This window comes from Procambarus clarkii, chromosome 72 (assembly GCF_040958095.1).
Source record: "Procambarus clarkii isolate CNS0578487 chromosome 72, FALCON_Pclarkii_2.0, whole genome shotgun sequence".
NCBI classification, from domain to species: Eukaryota; Metazoa; Arthropoda; class Malacostraca; order Decapoda; family Cambaridae; genus Procambarus; species Procambarus clarkii.
Genome location: NC_091221.1, coordinates 2,343,810 through 2,364,898, shown reverse-complemented (window position 1 = coordinate 2,364,898; position 21,089 = coordinate 2,343,810). Strand labels below are relative to the sequence as shown.

Sequence of the window (21,089 nt, the reverse complement as noted above, 5' to 3'; positions counted from 1 at the left end):
GCTGACAGGGCTCCTCTCAGAAATAAATTATCTTTTTTTTTTATATTATTAATGTGCTCCCTTATCATGGGAGAAAAATTATGTAGCTTTGGCTGTGGTGGAGAGATGAAATCTCACAATGACGTCTCAATTCACGAGTGTTCATGGAACAAACTTCCTGAGGTCGTCATCCGAGCAACTCCACACTTGCACATGGCAACATGGCAAGTGGGAAGTTGCTGCTAATATATTTACAGTATACCTATTCACTTAAGTGTCATTGTTTTGTTTTTTTTGTTTTTTTTGCCATTATATTATGCAACAGTTTGTAATTTGAGAAATTTCTATAATAATCACGTGGAACATTAATACTACAGTATACACAAATACATTCATGTCATTAATATGTGCACAATATTATATTCTTATTATCACACTATAATCACATGTCATATATAACTACATTATATCTACATGTTTATTCACTATTATGAACCACTAAGCATTTTTGGTGAGTAATAATCTCCTAACCATTGATCCAAACTCAGTAAAGTTGTAAGTTGACATATTGGAGTTACTTGATTTTTTCATATTTTTAATGTTTTAATATGGTTTTTTCAAGTGCAATGATTCATTGGGCTGTTAACAATGTTATTTGTATCGCAAAACATGTAGAACATTGGTATGCATAGATATTCATGTAACTATTATGTGTACAACAATATAATACAGTATTAGAGCAATTGAACATGCTGATTTGGCAGTTATCTCAGTGTATTCACATGCTATATAAAACTATATACTGTGCATGTTTATGCACTTTTGCAGACCACTAAGCATTTCTGGTGTGTGTGATAATCTTGTAACCATTGATCCCAGCAAAGCATAAGACACGCTCATCAGTTGCCAAACATTACCAGATGAAGCAGAGCGTTGCCCAATAAAGTAGGCTAACACGCGCATTGCCGCGAATATATTTTTGTTCATTTTTTGCGCACAGTTCCAAATACATTTTCTTTGTTTTTACGTGCCAGTCCTATGAATAATAAACACGTACACTATATTATGGCAGTAGAACATCCGTACTGTCCCTAGACACTGTGTTACGTGCATCACAAAAGTGTTCACATATCCTGCACATATTTCCAATGTATCATGGTAATATATTTATATTTACAGTTTATATACACACACTATACAGTATCACACACTATATACACACACCATAAACACTCAGTACTCCTCGAGTGTGTGATATGCAGCAAAACAGCCAACGGGGAAGAGTGGCACCTTGCATTCCATGCACCAGGTGCTGATGCATCTTCGCTTTTGTTCTCTGCGGGTAGTGTTCCTGCATACTATACACGCATGTTTACCCTTCTCCCGTGATGCAGTGCCTGGCATATACTCGAGCATGTGTACTCTGAAGTTCTCGTTACCCCTCAGTCTGTTTGGAGCTGCGTGTGGCATTGTTGCTTGCACCCTGCACAGTGCAATGGAGCCCTCCTTGCCATACTTTACAAGCAGCTGTGACACAACACCTGCACTGAATGTACATATTGAAGGTTTTCTGCCAGATTTTAGCAGGTACATAATGAAGCAGTTGAGCACAGCAACATCTATTAGGTGGAAGAAGAACTTTTTCGTCCACCTCACAGACTTGTGCACTTACTCCACTCCACCAAGCATCATGTCACATTTATCGACGAGGCGCATGTTCTTGTTATAGTCTATGACACAGTTTGGTTTATACATGGGAAAGCGTGTCTGAAAGTGGACTTTACCACTGTCCAACATGGCACCGGTGTGAATCGTAGTCGGCATATTCACCTCGCGTCTGTCCTTCCACCACACTGACAGCATATTGTCACACTTGTGCAGTTGGCAATCACTCACTGCTATACCAATACCGAACGCTGGCATTTCCTTCTTGTGGGCCTTCACAGTGCCACATACGCCGGTGTTGTGGGCAAGAAGATATCGGATCAGCAAGGGGCTGGTGTAATAGTTGTCGGTGTACAGTATATGCCCCTTGTTCAGCAACGGTTCCATCAGGGTTTTTACAACACTGCTGGAGAACCCATGTTCATCTTGAGCTGCTATGTCGACGTCTGTACAAGAATACAATATCATATCCAACACCATACCAGTCTCACAGTCGCACAACATGAAAAACTTCAGTCCAAAACGGTGCCGCTTTGATGGGATGTACCGCTTGAATGCCAGTCTCTCCTTGAACAGTACTAGTGATTCATCAATAACCACATTCTGACCAGATACAAAATAATCCCTGAACTTCCCTTTCATGTCACTGAACATCTTCCGTACCTCCCACAGTCTGTCGTTTCTGTCCTCATTTGCATTATTCTCGAAATGCAGGCACCTGAGAATCAAGAGGACCCTATCACATTATATATACCGGTTGAACATGGGCAATGGAACTAGCTGTCTATGCTCCAATAATCCTGAACGACAGCTTTCTCAAAGTGCTTCATCATCATGCTGAGTGCCAGATGCACGTACATTTCGTCAACTGCCGTGTCCTTCCATTGCGTGAGACGTGAGGCAGGTAAAATGCCGGCGTTTATGAGGCTGTAAGTGAACTTGTTTGTCTCTGTCACAAGATGCATCATGAATTCATTGTCGAAATATGCCTTGAAATATTCCATGTCTGCCATATCATCACCGGTATATGGGAATAATGGTGTAACACCAAAATCGCTAGCATCAAACGTTGGTATGTGAGGGACAAATGTGGCACAATCCTTCCACACAAGTACACCTGGGGGTTTGGTATTGGCGCAAACACCACGGCAAACGCCACCACGAGCACCAAAAACACGGCTAGGTCGTCTGCTGCTTGAGCTCTGTGAGGGTATGCTTGGCGATGAGGCAGATTTCCATACCATAGGCCTACTATGAATACCTGATGTTGAGGGGCCACTGTCGTCATTGTCCCGCTGATGTGAGACACGCTGCCGCCTGCCGCGACGTGTTGCTGAGGCAGCAAACCCCCACCTGGTAACACCCTCGCTGCTCGTACTCGGGTCGTCCACACTACTCGTATCGGAGTTTATGTCACTGAAGTCCGAGAACGATTCATCGTATATACTGTCACTAAATAAACTTGCGTCTGGGGACATACATGGTGGTGGCAGTGATAATAACGGTATTGACCAAGGGCAACGAGGCAGGCCGGGCGAGGTGCGTGTATCGTACACGCTAGCCACATCATGCACCTCAGTCTCTCCCTCACTTGTATCAGACCTCTGTGTAAGGTCATTCTCTGGATCATAGTGTCTAGGTCATCATCCGTAGCACCGTCATCATACAAAATGTCGCGTATCTCCTCAGAGAGTCGTTTTCCATGACTGCGGGTCACCGTGGAGCAGGAGCTCGTAGACGATGCGTCAGAAGTGGTGGCTGCTTTGAAACTGAGGCTCCCCATGGTCACGGGGCATGCTGGGAATTTTTTTCAAGATAGCAGATGATCACTGGGGCCCCAAGGTATCCATTTCGTACCCGGGTCACCGCGCTCCAGTTTTGAATGTAACATGAAAAATACAAATACCCGGGGGCGCGTTGCGCAAACCAGACGCGGACCTGCAGGTGCGTTGCACAGTTCAGGGGTTCAGCAAGGTGGCTCTGTACTAGTTGATGTAAGAGACAACCTCCACCCCTCTTCCTTCACTTTTACCTTATCTTGTACATGATTGAAAAAAGTTGGCATTTATTTATTCATTTATTTATTTTTTAATTTTGTTTTTATATGTTAAGGCATAGTTTCAACTCATGAAAAATTGGTTAACATATATATTGGCCAAATTTAAACTCCTCTAATTATCTTTTTGCCATTTTATTAAACCATTTGCATGAAAAACTGTGAAACGTTGTCTGTCATAATGGCTTGCACTTATATTGTGTCTTTCTCTTCAGTGTCATTGTGGTTATCATATTTAGTTAGCAAATTGATGTTTTAAATTTTGAGTGTCCACTGAGAGGACAGTGTTTGCACATATTTCAGTGTAAACTAGTTCACACATCACTTAGGGAAACATCACTTTGTATTAACTTACCTAAGAGCCTGTGAATGTGTTGGTTTTAAACCTCATTATAACTTTAACTTCATTGGGCAAACTACTCTACTATTTTTGGTGGCTTAGTACATAACAAAACATTAACATTCAATGTACCCTACATACCTGAAGCCCTGATAGTAGGCTCGCTTAACATTTAATATAAGTATTGTTTTGTCTCAAGATTTAAGCAGCAGCTCATATTACAATGCATTGCATATACATTACATAGCTCTTTTTACCATATGTAACCGAATTATTACTTTCCTTAATTTTTTTAATTCATATGGCTCGTGAAAGACAATGCTGTGGGTTTGCTTAATAAAAGCAGCAAACTAAGAAGTAATGCTTGTAGTAATAGTAGCACTCTTCAGTATTAGAATATTCAATTTTAATTATGGTTGTAGTGCAAAAGGAAAGATGTGTGATCTATCTGAGATGAAGGTTGTTCTTGTCTATGTATGATGGAATGAGTTTGTACAGTATTTCTTTTCATTTTTTTTAAGTTGATTTGCTTTTTAACAAATGTACTTCAGAATTTTGAGTCAATTCAACAATTGATTCAGAAGATTAAATACGTTGGGACATATGTAATGGGCAACATGGAAATTACAATGTCCATAATTTTGAAATCTTCAATGGTGTCAGTAGTATTCATTTACAAATGAAAGTGAATGTTAGATAAATACATTTCTTAGGTATTTAGGGTTTTCATGCCAAGATGATGCACACAAAGATAATAGTTGCCAAACTCATTATATTTATATCATTGTTTTACATTGCGAGAAAAAGACTACAGCCATATCTCGGAAACTGTACAGTAGATTTTTCTGAAATTTTCAGGGATGAGGGACTTTGGTACCTAGATGATGTACGGTAAGTGAATATTTGCTCCAATCTCTTACAATTTTTTGCAAATTGTTTAGTAAATATATGAGTAAGTGAAATTCTAAAGAGATACTGAGAGAGAGAGAGAGAAAGAGAGAGAGAGAGAGAGAGAGAGAGAGAGAGAGAGAGAGAGAGAGAGAGAGAGAGAGAGAGAGAGAGAGAGAGAGAGAGAGAGAGAGAGAGTGTAACTACCTAAGTGTAATTACTCAAGTGTAGTTAGAGGATGAGAGCTACACTGCGGTGTCCTGTCTTCCTAGTACTCTTTGTCACATGACTTAGAAACTACTGACAGGGTTTGACATTCACCGCCTGCTCACTTAACTTGTTCCAACGGTCTATCACTTTCCTTGCAAAAGAGAACATTAAAATATTTTTTTGGGGGGTGGGGGGGGACCTTTGTTTCCTTAGCTTGATGTAAGGGCATGTGCTTGAAAGCCGTTCCCTAGAGTATAGATTAACAAAACTTGTTTTTACTTTCTTATAAATAATGGAAGGGATGTATATACTGTATAATCATCAAAGTACTGAAGCTGAAACCAAGTAATCTTATTCCGAGTTGGACAATAAGTACACCTTGGGGTACAATTTCACAAATGGGTTTATTGAACAACACCGGATTAATTTAAACTGACTAACTATGGGTCACACAGTTATGTTACAGGATTGCTGTGACTAAGAAGGATGTTTTTCAACAAGTTCACAAACATTAGGAGTGAATTGACTATTGGATCCCCACAAACTGGAACTTAAGGTCGTCACATTACTCTACACTTACTTGGTAAAATACAAATGTAGTATGGGCTTTTACAATACAAAGTCCTGGCACTTTGATGCTTTACAAATGGGAACTAAGGTGGATAGAGCATAGACCACGTGTTACAGAAATCTCCTAATTGAGTGAATGAACCAAAATACCATAAGCCAACACTTACACACTGGGTTCTACAAACACTGAAATTTACAGAGCCTAAACTAATACAAAAAGAAGTACCACTATAGTAAATAAGAGATACAATGCACTTATTGTAGACAACCCGCCAGTATAGGCGACGACTTCACCTTCAAACCACTCCAAACAAAGTCAACAAGGTGCTAGCACATCTGTATCCAACCACCTGGTTCAAATAATGTTTCATATACACTAGTATCCTCAAATAGTTCATCTATATGTCTTATAAAGTTCCAGGCTGTTTTTCAGCATTTAACACTGCTTCTATATATTTTTCAGCACTGAATATACTTTTTAAACATGTATTTTCTTTGCTGTTTACACTGTTCTGGGAGGACACTTTCCTGCTATAACAATGCTCTACGCATGTGCAGAACTGACTAGTGTACTGGCAGGGATTTTGAATTCGAGTTAAACAAGAGTTCCAGACTTTTTTTTGTAACATTTAACATTGCTGTTTCTGTGTATTTTCAATCATAATTCAAATTCAAGAGTTAAACATACTGTGTTAAACACTTCACAAGAGTCTCTCTCTCTTACTTTGAATCTATGACATCGTGTTTTTGAAGTTGCAGGTTTAAAAAATTCCTCTGTAAATTTTGTCTATTCCTGTTACAGTATTGTTTTATATGTAGTTATCATATCACCTCTTTTTCCCTCTATCATCTGACTTTGGGATATTTAACAGCTCTAACCTCTCCTTGTAGCTTATGTGTTACAGTTCCGGAAGCCATTTAGTAACATATCTTAGCACCTTTTCCAGTTTGTTGATGTGCTTCTTGAGATACGGACAACATACAATCGCTGTATATTCCAGTTTGGATATCAAAAGTTATGACCAACTTCTTTAGTATTTCCCCCCATCACTTACAGGTGAACCTCCTTTAACTTCGCCTCTGTTAATGTCATTTCGTTTTTAAGACGATAAAAAATAAATAAATAAATAAATTTAACATAAGATAGGCAGTCCTGTTTTTTAAGTTTCCCAACATAGGCTAAGACAGCAATGATGTGCAAGCCCATAGCACTTAAAGAAAACAGAGTACAGTATATGAGAGCTAACTTTAAATATTGTTAGTGAACACTGAATTGATATTGTACTAAAGTTGAAGTTTTTTGTTTACTGAAAAGAATGACATAAAATACAGTACTGTATACATAATAATTATACTGTACTGTATTATATAATACAGTACACTCATGTGGCTTTGTTAACAAATTATCAAGGAAATTTAGTTTCTGCCAAAAGAAATACATCTCGCAAGCTAATCATAGACATAAACAATGTGTATGAATTCCAAGCTTGATATTATTAGTTAAAAAAATCTCTTTAACGAGACCATATGTCGGGTAAATGGTCGATAACAGGTAGCATACAACAGTAATCGTATTGAATGGCCCAAGAAATAAAGGAAGACAATATGTATTGTTAGAAAATTAGGTGAAAATTCTAAGTAGCTATGACAAGGTTTAGTGAGCAAAAATTGACCAATTATCATGTTTGTTAGTACCTTAAGAATGTACTTATAATACGAGGCCCATGAGATTTTTAGTTTCACTTACCATCATTTCAATTATCCACTTAACTGCGCCAACCGAGAAAACTTTTTTTTTTTTTCGGTACCAGTTCTAAATGTGTACGAGGTTGGTTGTGTACGAAATGGACTCTTAGGACCTGCCTCTGACTGGACTCTTAGGACCTCCAGTCAGAGGCAGCCATCTTGGAAAAAATTCCCAGAATGCCCTAGGGCTGCTGGCTGGGTTAGTATTGAATGAGCAACCATGGATGGCGCACGCGCCTCTGGCTCCCAAACACCTGTCCAACGCGGTGTTGAAAGATAACGCTCTGTCGGTGAAATTCAAACGATATTGTTTGAATAACATAAGGGTCATAATATTGGTCAAGCTAGGCGCAATAAGGACCTAACACAAAGGTCGGAGGTAAGTGATACAGCACCTATGAGGACGATACAGCAGGCGTATCCAGTTGTAGCTCTGAGTGTCACCCTTGCAATCCTATGCTATCTACAATTTATTTAGATGATACGTACTGTAGGTGAATCGTTTTCTGCAGTGATGATGCATCTGATACAAATAGCATAGATGAACAGTGTTAGCGGCTTCCATTGTGGTGTTTTCCATAGATATTTTCAAAAATACCTGAATCTATTCCTAACTGACGGACACTCTTGAGGCTAGCTGAATCTCTTTCTGACTGACGGACACTCTTGAGGTAAGCTGAATCTCTTCCTATGTGGGACCATACAAAGTGATCTTTTCAAGACATACCTTACAAATTGATCTTTTCCTATAATCTTTTCAATACTATCTTATGCTTTACAAGCTTGGCTACATACAACCAACAAGTACTAAAGCCAAGGGTGTACGTGAGTGCATTATTTGCAAGCACACACTATGAAGAAACAGGAAGCGAAAATTTATCTATACCTGGTGCACTGAGAGCGAAGTCGCGCTGTGTACCATGGGCTACTTCATTGATTATTACTCACTTCCGAAGTACTGAGTGTGTAATACAGTGTGTTACTGTGTAAATAGTGTGTGAAACTGTACATATTGTAATTTTAGTGAAATTTTAACAGGTAATATTGCGACAATAAACATTTATTGTGGACACATTACTGACACATGTATCACAGTTCCATGGAACATTATGAACGTTCTACTGTATACATATTGTAAAGGACTCAAATATGCATCATATACGATAAAAAAACAAATAAAACTGCATTGGAAATACATAAAACAAATAATTGAAAATATATTTGTGGCAACACCCGGTGCTTGAATGGCCCACGCAACCGCCTCTGGGAGCTTCACGCACAGGCGACAGCCCGTGATGACGTCACAGCGCACCTTGTCCACGTCCCCACAGCCAAAGTAAGTGGAATTTGGTATTTATTTTTACATAGACATGTTCAGGGAAGGGAATTTATCATTTTACGAAGAAAAAAGAATTTTTAGGGAACACTTTATTTCATGCGCACTGGGGGAAAATTCACAATAAACTCCGCGCAGCACGGTGGTTAAAGTTGGAGTTTTCAAGAACCAATCTTCAACGATAAATGCAGTTCATTTGTGCTTAACACTGTCGCCCGCGTCACGCGCGCACCGCAGACTTTGACGTCATGAGGCTAATGGTCCTGACGAGCGTGTGGCGACGCCTAAACGTGTATAATCATTTCAGTTTTCTCACCTTAATTCTTGTGCTACGTCGTTTGTTTTGGTATCGTTGTGTTCGCAATTAAATTCCCTGCAGATGTATATGCATATAATGTCCAAAAGCCTGGTGAGACTTCCCACAGCAAAGCCTAAAGTTACCCGTGAACGAGCACCAATTTGCACACCAGAGCCTAATGTGTATACTCGTTTAGTTTGATAACATCAATTTTCATGTTACATTGCTTGTTTTGGTATCAAATTGTTCGCAATATAAAGGCGCGCATTTTAAAACTAGTCTCATAATAATAGAGCAATAACTGGAATTTTAACAAATATTTTAATTTTGGACGCTCATCATCACAATTATTTATATCTTTCCAGTGTTCTGACATCAATTTTCATGTTATATTGCTTGTTTTGGTATCAAATTGTTTGTAATATAAAGGCGCACTTTTTAAAATGAGTCCCATAATAATAGCACAATAAATAGAATTTTAATAAATATATTAAAATTTAAAATTTAGACCAAAAAACGTTTTTATAATTTTTCAAGTGTTCTTACATCAAATTTCGTGTTTACATCTTTCATTTTGGTATCAAATTGTGTGCATTCTAAAGGCACTTATTTTGAAACTATCCCGAGGTCAATGGGATAAAAAATGAATTTTATACAAATATTTTTGTAGTGGACGCCAGTCCTGTCCATGGCTAGGACTCGAGAAAAAAAAATGGATGTGATTGGTGTCCAGAGCGAACAATAGTGTTAATCTCTCTAGGTCTTCTTGTAGGGTATGACAATCATCCTACGTTTCTTATCTTTCCTACTAGCTTAGCATCATCATCAAACATGTACATATAATTATGTACTCCTTCTAGTAGACAATGGATATTAGTAGTTCTAGAACTCCTATGGTACTCTTCTGATAACATTTCTTCTGGCTGATTCATTACATCTGATTACTTCCCTCATTTTCTGTCAGAAAATGTTATATCCATGTTAGAAGTCTCCCTATCACCCTTGCAGTGTGTTCCAATTTCTAGAACAACCTCTTATTTGGGACTCTTGTCAAACTCATTTAGAGGTCCAGATAAATGCCTTCAACCCATCCATCTGTTTCCTATAAAATCTCTGAAATTCATAGTGTCTGGTTCTCGAAAAATCTAATTTTGTACACACACACTTTGGAATGGTTCATTTTTATTTCACACATTTCCTTTTCATTCTCCTTGAATGTGTTCCCCATTTTTCAACCTCTGGATTTTAAAATTTACCTGCAATTTACTTATATTGAATTTATAGAATAAGCTTGGTTCTATTTTACATTTGCTACTCCCTTTGCATAATTTCTTTCAGCCTCTCTTTTTGACTGCTATGTAATTGTTTCTTGCGCGTTATCATTGCTGGTATGTTTGAGGGTTTGATCTTCTTATATTGATTCCACTTTTTTGTCTTTTGTTCTTTGGCCATCTCACAATTTATGTTTTATGTTGAACTAATCCTGTTTTCTAGTTCTGTACCTGTCTTGGTGTAACGAATGGGGAATCTAGAGAAAGGGAGCGTATGGGGAAAGTGGAAGGGGGAAGAGGGAAGTTGGAGAACTGAGGAGAGGTGATAGAAGTTGAGATGAGGTGGAAGGGACTGAAGTAAAGGGGAATGGAGGCAGTAAGACTGAAGTAAAGAGGAATGGAGGAGGTAAGACTGAAGTAAAGAGGAAGGGAGGAGGTAAGACTGAAGTAAAGAGAAATGGAGGAAGTAAGACTGAAGTAAATAGAAAAAAATTATAAGAAAGAGGGATAGATGAAAATGATGGATTAGGTAAGAAAGAGGGGAAAGATGCTGCCACCATCCTGACATATGGATACACTTTATACACTTAACTAAAGGTGGACAGGAAACACCCTCACTAGGAACTGAATATATAACTTACAACATGTATGAGTGAATGGTACGGGACACTGCCATATGGTAGGTGGTGGTACACCACACTTCACCACTCTTTAGTCCTAATGCCTTTCACTGTATGGTTATACCCTCTAGACTATGCTATGAAATCAAGTGTTCCCCAAAAAATTCATTTTTGTTTGTAAAATGATAAATTCCCTTCCATGAACATGTCTCTGTAAAAATAAATATCAAATTCCACTTACTTTGGCTGGGGCATATGGATAAGGTGTGCTGTGAAGTCATCACGGGCTGTCGCCCGTGCGTGAAGCTCCCAGAGGCGGTTGCGCAGGCCATTCAAGCACCACGAGTTACCACAAATATATTTTCTATTATTATGCCACAAATATTATTTTCTATTCTATTATAAACTGCACTATGTATTTCCAATGCAGTTTTATTTTTTTTAACGTATATGATGCATATTTGTGTCCTTTACAATATGTATACAATAAAATGTTCATAATGTTCCATGGAACTGTGATACGTGTTTCAATAATGTGTCCACAATAAATGTTTATTGTCGCAATATTACCTATTAAAAATTCACTAAAATTACAATATGTACAGTTTCACACACTGTTTACACAGTAACACTGTATTACATGCTCAGTACTTTAGAAGTGAGTAATAATCAACGAAGTTGTCCATGGTACACAGCATGACTTCTCTCTCGTTGCACCAGGTATAGATAGATTTTTGCTTCCTGTTTCTTCATTCTGTGTGCTTGCAAATAATGCACTCACGTACACCCTGAACACGACAAACACTGAACTTTTGCTATAACAAATATGAAAGACAAGGGCTGCTGGCTAGGTTAGTACTGCGTGAGCAACCATTTGTGGCACACGTGCATTTGGCTCCCAAAAACCTGTCTGACACGGTGTTGAAAGATTGCGCTCAGTCGGTGAAATTCAGACCTTATTGTTTGAAGAACATAAGGGTCATAATATTGGTGAAGCTAGGTGCAATAAGGACTTAACACAATGGTCCTATGAGCAAGTGATACAGCGAGTGTATCCAGTTGTAGCTCTAAGCCCCACCCTGGGCATCTCCAATTTATATAGATGATACATAGATGAATCGTTTTCTGCGTTCAGTGATGATGCATCTGATACCAGTAGCATAGATGAACAGTGTTAGCGGCTTCCATGGTGGTGTTTTCTATAGATATTTTCAAGAATACCTGAATCTCTTCCTGACTGACGGACACTTTTTGAGGCTAGCTGAATCTCTTCGTGTGTGGGACCTTTCAAAGCGATCTTTTCAAGACTACCTTACAATTTGAGCTTTTTCTATAATCGTTTCAATACTACCTTATGCTTTACAAGCTTGGCTACATACCACCTACAAGTACTAAAGCCAAGAGTGCACGCGAGTGCGTTATTTGCAAGCACACAGAACGATGAAACAGGAAGCGAAAATCTATCTATAGCTGGTGCAACGAGAGCAAAGTCGCGCTGTGTACCATGGACTACTTCGTTGATTATTATGCACCTCCAAAGTACTGAGTGTGTAATACAGTGTGTTACTGTGTAAATAGTATGTGAAACTGTACATATTGTAATTTTTGGGAATTTTTACCTACGTAATATTGTGACAATAAACATTTATTGTGGACACATTACTGACACAGAGCATTGGAACTCAGCAACTTGTACAGAGAAATAGACCCTGATATAATACTCATTAACAGCCATGGAAAAAAGAATAGCGAGAAGATCAAGATCTTCAATTACAAAATTTACCAGGTCAACTAGAGCTGACCAGGCCAACGATGGAGCGGCAATTGCCGTAAAAAGAAATATTCCACACAAAATTTTAGATAACTTCCAGGAGAACTTCCTGGCAATTGAACTCCAAACTACGAAAGGTATAATCTTCATAGGAACATACTACCAACCACCAAGACGTCCTTACCTTCCCCTTGCCGACATCATGAAACTTACCAGAAGGAACAGACCTGCCTACTTTCTGGGTGATCTGAACGCTAAGCACAGAACACTGGGACATGGAAGGAACAACCAAGCAGGAGAAGCCTTCCACAATATGATAAGGAACGGAAATCTAACCCACCTGGGCCCAGACTTCCCAACTTACGTCGGACAAGGCCACAGTGGTAAACCAGACATAATACTGTCAAACAACCACCACTTCCTAAACACCCGCATAGAAAGGGGACCCTGTGAGCACAAGCGACCACCTACCAATAATAATGACGCTGTCAACTAACCCCATTCTGAAACCCTCACCACCAAGACTTCAATACACTAAAACTGACTGGGAAGCGTTCAAAAGCAGTGCACAGGAAATTAGTGTCACAGATTTTAATGGAAAGGAAACATCATGCATAAACGCCGAGTTAAACACATGGATTAGCACCATAGAAAAATGCATGATTGATCACATTCCCTGTAGCTCACCATATAACGCTCCCACACCCCCCAGCCACAGAGGCGCTCAGGACACTGCAAACCAGATATAACAATCTTCTGCAACTCATAACACAACACGGGTGGACGGATGAGCGCAAAAGACTGCAAAGGGAACTTCAAGATGAGCTGCAAGATCTATGCAAAACAGAGTACACCAAACAATGGGATGACCTAATAAGCAAAATCCAAGTCGACTACAGAAACCCAGGAAAATTCTGGGAAAAAGTAAAGACCCTGATGGGAAGCTCTTCTGAGGAAACACCCTACATCATAGATGCCTCAGGAAATAAATTCTATGAAGAGAGAGAACAAGAGCAGGAATTCAGGAAGTTCTGGGAAAAAATTTCAGGATAAACCCGGAAGAAAATTAAAATTTTTGCCCAATTAATGATAGGGAAATTACATCCCAAGTCGATAACAGAGCTGCAGCACTACTCCCGACGCAAACAATAGACCTCAACAACAGACGCGAGGACTGCCACCTTATGAAACACATAACCACTGCAGAGGTCCATAAAACAATTATGAGTTTCAAGAACAAGGCGCCGGGCAACAGCAAAATAAATAAGATGGTATTATCCAACCTACCTGTGATTGCACTCCAGCAATACACATGTATCTTAAATGCAGCTCTTGCATCTGGACTATTCCCCACATACTTCAAGAATGCCACAATAAGATTAATCCTCAAGCCAGGTAAACTCCCAACCCATACTGAAAACTACAGGCCAATTTCCCTCCTCGAAGTACCAGGTAAAATATTCGAAAAAATTATCAATCAGAGACTTGTGAAGTACATGGAAGAGGAAGGAAAGTACAACACCAGGCAGCATGGGTTTAGAAACCACAGAGGGGCTCATTCAGCTATAGCCCTGATCTACGAGCATATAGCCAACGCAAGGTCGAAAAAAAATAAGTGTAATATAGTGCTTAGGGACGTCTCGAAAGCCTTCGACAAAGTGTGGCACACAGGCCTAAAATATAAGATATCTGAACTAGGGCTTCCTGAGAGATATACTGCTACTCTCTGCAGCTTTATAGACAATAGAACTGCTAGGCTTAATATCGGCAGCTACTTGGGTGATGTAATAGAACTGAAAAGTGGAGTACCACAAGGAAGCTGCCTCTCCCCCACTCTATTCAACATATATACAGCTGACCTACCCCAACCCCAACATGGAGAATACATCACATACGCTGACGATGTCACCCAAATAATTTGCCAACCGGGAGCCATCAAAGCCGCTACTAGCCGACAAGACCAAGGCGGCAATTGAACTCATAAACAACTTTGAGAAGCACTGGAAAATCAGCACCAACAAATAAAAGTTTCAGATAATACACATTGCGAAAAGAAACCCGGACCCCATCATCGTTGACAACCATCCAATCCAATATGCGGAGGTAGGCAGAATACTGGGGCTTATGATAAATAGAACAGGGATACAAATTCATGTAAGGGACCGACTAAGCAAAGCCAAAGCAGTATTAGGAAAACTGAGAAGATTCCGAAGCCTCAGTACTAACATTCAGATCCACCTATATAAGGCTCTAGTTTGGCCGCATCTAGAGTACCCCCCAGTACTACTACACATCATAAAGAAAACTAACATGCAGAAACTGCAAGCAGTACAAAATAAGGCGCTAAGAAGAGCAGCAAAACACCGTCCACCATATGATCAGACAATCCAGGAGCTCCATGAACTCCTGAACATACAGCCACTAAACATCAGACTGCAGCACCAAGCCATCAGGGTGTGGAACACCATCGAAATGTTAGAGGACCCAATGTTTGAAAGATTGCTCCAAGATGAGATGCCCCACTCCCACAGCTAGTGGCCCAAGAGCCTCGATTCTCTGGATGAAAACCCCGCCCCACAGTATATAATCCCCAGATGAGATATATATGTGTATATATGAACAGTTCATATACAGTATGTGTATATATGAACAACTCGATAAACAATAATATGTGCGTATGAACAACAATAATAATATGTGTGTATGAACAACTCGATAAATAATAATAATAAAACAAAGAGCCTTAAACAGAACAACATGTGTGGAAGCATCGGAATGTGTATATATGAATGCTACACAGTATTCATCTATGGACATCCATATATGGTGAAACACATGTGTAGAACCTCTCACACACTCACAGCTCCCTGACAAGAGGGAGCCAGCTTAGCTTAGCTGCCAACACCCACACATCGTGTCAGCAAGGCGGACAGCCCGCCTGCTTTCATACCTCTCACTGTATTTCCCACTTCTATACTTCCCTTCACCTATGCCTCTCCTTCCTCTTTACTCAAAAAAAAAAAAAAAAAAAAAAAAAAACTGACACATGTATCACAGTTCCATGGAACATTATGAACATTCTACTGTATACATATTGTAAAGGTCACAAATATGCAACATATTCAATAAAAGAAACAAATAAAACCGCATTGGAAATACATAGAACAAATATTTGAAAATATATTTGTGGCAACATGCGGTGTTGCCACAAATATGGCATTATTTGTTGCCACAAATAATGTGTTGTCACAGCGCACCTTGTCCACATCCTCACAGCCAAAGTAAGTGGAATCTGGTAATTATTTTTACATAGACATGTTCAAAGTAGGAAATTTATCATTTCACAAAGAAAAATGATTTTTTGGGAACACTTGATGTCATGCACACTAGGGGAATTTCACAATGAACACAGCGCATCACAGTGGTTAAATGGCTACATTTGTTTTGTATGACGTCCGTTTCACATGACGAACACGGCGCCAGAACGGGTTAAATTCGTTATTCGAGGTACCACTGTACTTCAGTATCCCAAAATATAGTTTCTGACTGATTCTCAGCATTTTTACATGGTATGCATAGCTGTCTGTTCTACAATCCCTATAGAATTGATTTTTCATAAACCCTAAACATTTGGCATTATACATTTTTGTTGTCTAAATTTACGCATACAGTATTTCAAATGCCATATTGACGATTTTTTTTTTTTCAGTAAACTATAGTGAAAACCTATGTTCTAAATACAGGGGTACTTCGGTTTAAGAGTTTAATCCGTTCCTGGAGAAGCTCGAAATCCGAAAACTCGTAAACCGAAGCTAATTTCCATATAAGAAATAATGGGAAATGAATTAATCCGTTCCTGACTACCCAAAAAATCTCACTTTAAACTAAATTTATACCTAATTCATCTAAATCTACACTACAAAAGTATGTTCAAGTTATTATTTACCCTTGCTGATGACTGCTGTTGGCGTATGGATGATGGTGAGGAAGAGGGAGGAAGAGAGGTGTTACTGTTTGGAAGGGGAGTCCCCTTCCATTATAACATCAGGCAGTGAGGACTTCACTAGTGTGCACTCTCTGGCACGTTTTGCCTGCATACCACTAGGACCTGCTTGTGGTTCACTGCTTGCTTGTCGTACTAAGAATTTGTCTAAAGACACTTATTTTTCCCTACATTTTAACACTTGTCTGTAGTAAGACATCACATTGTCATTTAAAAGGTCAATGAAATGACCTGCTACAGTTTTATCTGGGTGAGTTTTTTCAATATAACTTTGCAGTTCTTCCCATACTTCACACATTTTCATAATGAAGGATGGACATCCTCTACTGCCTCTACTCAACTATTTTCTTAGGTTTAACCTTACCACTGGCTTTCTTGGGACCCATGGCGAGATATACAATAACAACTTTTATGCTCAAATGGCCAAAAATCTGACAAAAAAAATGTAAATCCTTTTGAAGAATTCGGGTGGGATAGTCACTGGCCATGAGGCACTGGTAAACTGAGGCGCGATCGCCGTTCCACAATGCACTAGTCGGCCTATACGCGTATCAACACCCTCGTATTCCTATGTAAATTTTCTGAGCAAATCCTGCTCGTAATCCAAAAAACTCATAAATAGGGATGCTCGTATTCCGAGGTACCACTGTACAGTACAGTGGTACCTCGGAACACGAGTGTCCCTGTATGCGAGTTTTTCGGAATACGAGCCAGATTTCCTCGGAAAATGTGTCTCGGAAGACGAGGGTTACCTCGGAACGCGAGTTTGTTGATACGCGTTCAGGCCGACCTAGCACGTGGTGGTATGGCGATTGTCGCCCCTCCGCCCCTCAGTTTACCATTGTCTCCCGCCCAGTGACTATCCCTCCTGAATTCTTCACAAGGATTTACAGTTTTATGTCGTTTTTTTGGCCATTTGAGCATAAAAGTTGTTATTATATATCTCGCCATGGGTCTCAAGAAAGCCATTGATAAGCTTCAACCTAAGAAAATAGTTGTGAGTAGAGGCAGTAGAGGATGTCCCTTCTTGATTAAGAAAATGTGTGAAGTATGGGAAGAACTGCAAAGTTCTGTTGAAAAAACTCACCCAGATAAAGCTGTAGCAGGCCGTTGCATTGACCTTTTAAATTACAATGTGATGTCTTACTACAGACAAGTGTTAAAATGTAGGGAAAACAAGTGTCTTTAGACAGATTCTTAGTAAGACAAAGAAGTCCTAGTGGTATGCAGGCAAAATGTGCCAGAGTGTGCTCACCAGTGAAGTCCTCACTGCCTGCACTGCCTGATGTGATAATGGAAGGGGACTCCCCTTCCAAACAGTAACTCCTCTCCTCCTTCCCCCTCCTCACCATCTTTCATATGCCTACAGCATTCAACAGCAAGGTAAGTAATAGCTTGAACATAGTTTTGTAGGTTTATTTAGATGAATTAGGTATAAAAATTTAGTTTGATGTGGGGTTTTTGGGGTAGTCAGGAACAGATTAATTCATTTCCCATTATTTCTTATGGGGAAATTAGCTTCGGAATACGAGTTTTCGGAATACGAGCGGTCTCCAGGAACGGATTAAACTCTTAAACTGAGGTACCCCTGTATATGAAAATTAAGATCATATGCTATTCTGTGAGCATAATAACAAAATGAACAATTGGGTGATATTTTATATTTTTGAATCTGATTTCAAAACCTGAAGTTTTCAATATTCAATTTTATAATTATTTTTATTTTCTTGTTTTCCAAGTTACTTTGGTATCATTTAGACAAAGTTGGAGCATTTGCCTAATAGATTATGCACAAAACATTGGAAAGCGTTTCAGCAAATTTTAAAAACTGAGCTCTATGTCCGACTTCATATGACGTTTTGCGCAGCTTAAGGGTTAATGACCATTGTTTCCCATCCTCATCATTTTGCAATTTTCTGACATTCCTAAGCAGTTCTGTCATTTGTTTTACTACATTAAATGTCACCCATAAGGGGCGATTGTTATATTTTTCATATTTTCCTATCCTAAAATCATTGACATTTTCCTTTGTTGTGAAACCTTCTCCTCAACTTACTATTTTCTCTATGACTTTTTCGTCTTCTGTTGCTGTGTCACCCTAGATGGTATCTCCTTCTCCAAACACCCAAAAATTATTATGCCTTACTTTTATATTCAGTTTTCTGTATTAATTTTCTGATGAAAAATTTACTAACAGATAAATGAGGGTATGAGGGCAATAATGAGAGACAATGTATCAGACTGAAGAAATGTTGCTAGTGTAGTACCACAGGGTTAAGTTGTAGTCAGTAATGTTCGCTTTCTATATTAACACTTTCGCGCTTAGGATTATCCATGAGTCGTCACCGTTTTTTATGCGTCACCGCATAACAGACGACGCCTGTAGTCCATCGAAAAAATATTTGTATAAAATCCATTTAATATCCGATCAACTTGGGAATAGTATACAAATGTTTGCCATGAAATTTACGTTTTCTCTAATAGCTGAACAGCTTATAAAAGAAAACGGTGTGGCAGTGAATCATCGTGGTAAAACAATTGTATTATTGACACGACGAGTGTAATCGACGTAGTTTTTATATATGTTGCCGGTCGAACGCATCCTTATGTGACCTTTAATACTTATGTTCTTATAGAACATTCTATTGCGAGCACATTGGTACAAAAATGAAATACATACACCGACAAATAATGTCAGGACAGTGAATTGAATATACACTTTTCAAAGCGAGTTTCGCCGATATGCTGCCGCGGGTAACACTTCGGCCACTTCCCAAATTGTTTTGGGTGGGCTACGACATTAAATCTATATTTATATGCATATGTCCGTGTAGAGAATTTTATTGCGATTCCAATGATACCACAATTAGCGATGTAGGACAACTGTAGGCTTCGCAACCATTAAGAGAGTGGAAACATTTTGTTGCTGTTTGGCGCTCTTGGCGAGTGATCTGAATAGTTTTTTATTTGGTGTTGACAGTCCTTATGCTTGGGCGGCATTTTATAGGTATGCTCTTATAGACAATTTCATTGCAAACACAGTGATACCAAATTTAAATACGAGCGCCTTCAATTATTGTCAGGACAGTAAAAAGAGTGTACACTTTTTCGGTCTTTCCGCGTAGGCGCGCGAAGTGCCGAAAGCATCTGGGGTATTGTTTTTTTTTTGAGAGCCGAGAGCGCGAAAGTGTTAATGATCTGGCAGAAGAAATACAGAATTATATGAACATGTTTGCTGATGATGCCAAGCTTCTAGGGAAGATTAGAAACTTAGATGATTGTTATGCTCTTCAAGAAGACTCGAACAAAGTATGGAGCAACACTTTGGCAAGTGGTATTTAATGTGAATAAATGCCATGTTATTAGATGTGGAATAGGATATTCTGGCAATCGGCCACACACAACCTACAAATTATGTGAAAGAGTTTTAAAGTATTCTGATAAGGGGTCTAGGGGGTAGTTCCGGATAGAAAACTGTCCCCTGAAGACCACAAAAAGAACATAGTGCAAGGAAACTATGCTACACTATCCAACTTCAAAATCGCTTTTAAATACATGGATGGTGAAATATTAAAGAAATTGTTCACAAGCTTTGTGAGACCAAATGCTAAAATGCAGTGGCTGTATGGTGCCTGTATTACAAGAAGCACATCGGTAATTTGGAAAAGGTGCAAAACAGATGCAACTAAATGGCTTTTGGAACTAAAAAACAACAGCTATGAGAAGTTAGAAGTGTTAAATATACAGTACCAAGGCTAGAAAATAAAAGAAAAAAAGAAACAGGTGATGTGATCACTATGTACAAAATAGTAACAAAGTAGTAAGAATGGACAATTCATTCCTTTCTGAAGATGTATTAATATACGAAAGTACTTTAGGAAATTCCTGTTTCAATTCTTCCTTCGTGGTCTGACACTCACATTTTTCATCACGTGTTAATTTTCATGATTTACACACACACACACACACACATATAATACACACATTTATACATATATACAGGTATCCTCACTTGAACGAACTATATTAGGCGGGCCAATTCATTCCAACTATATTAGGCAAGGCCAATTCGTTCCATTAGAGGAGGTTAGACCTGTCACAGACCCCAGGCAACCCTGCCTGCCCAGGAAAACTTTAATTGGCCTACATTCATTATAACTTACCTATACCTGGATAGTAGCATAGTGTAAAATCTTCATAAATAACCCTGAAGCACATTTAGGTAAATACAAATCCATCATTATCAAATCCGTCAAAGATTGAGGAACAATGTACACGTTCGTAAGTACTTGCGTAACTGTTTCATGAATCTGGCCCCTATTTACTATCTCTCCAG

General features: G+C 39.0%; 1 protein-coding gene across 18 annotated transcripts in view; it reads left to right on the top strand.

Moving 5' to 3' along the window:
- Positions 1-21,089, top strand: part of LOC123773598 (heterogeneous nuclear ribonucleoprotein Q) — a 236,569-nt gene that overhangs the window by 157,648 nt on the left and 57,832 nt on the right. For 14 of the 18 annotated variants that reach the window (XM_069312317.1, XM_069312323.1, XM_069312316.1 and 11 more), the window contains exon 11: positions 4,899-4,931. The exons of the other annotated variants lie outside the window; for them this stretch is intronic. In XM_069312317.1, coding sequence (XP_069168418.1) covers positions 4,899-4,931 — 33 coding nt within the window. The remainder of the gene's footprint in view (positions 1-4,898; positions 4,932-21,089) is intronic. 18 annotated transcript variants of the gene reach the window in all.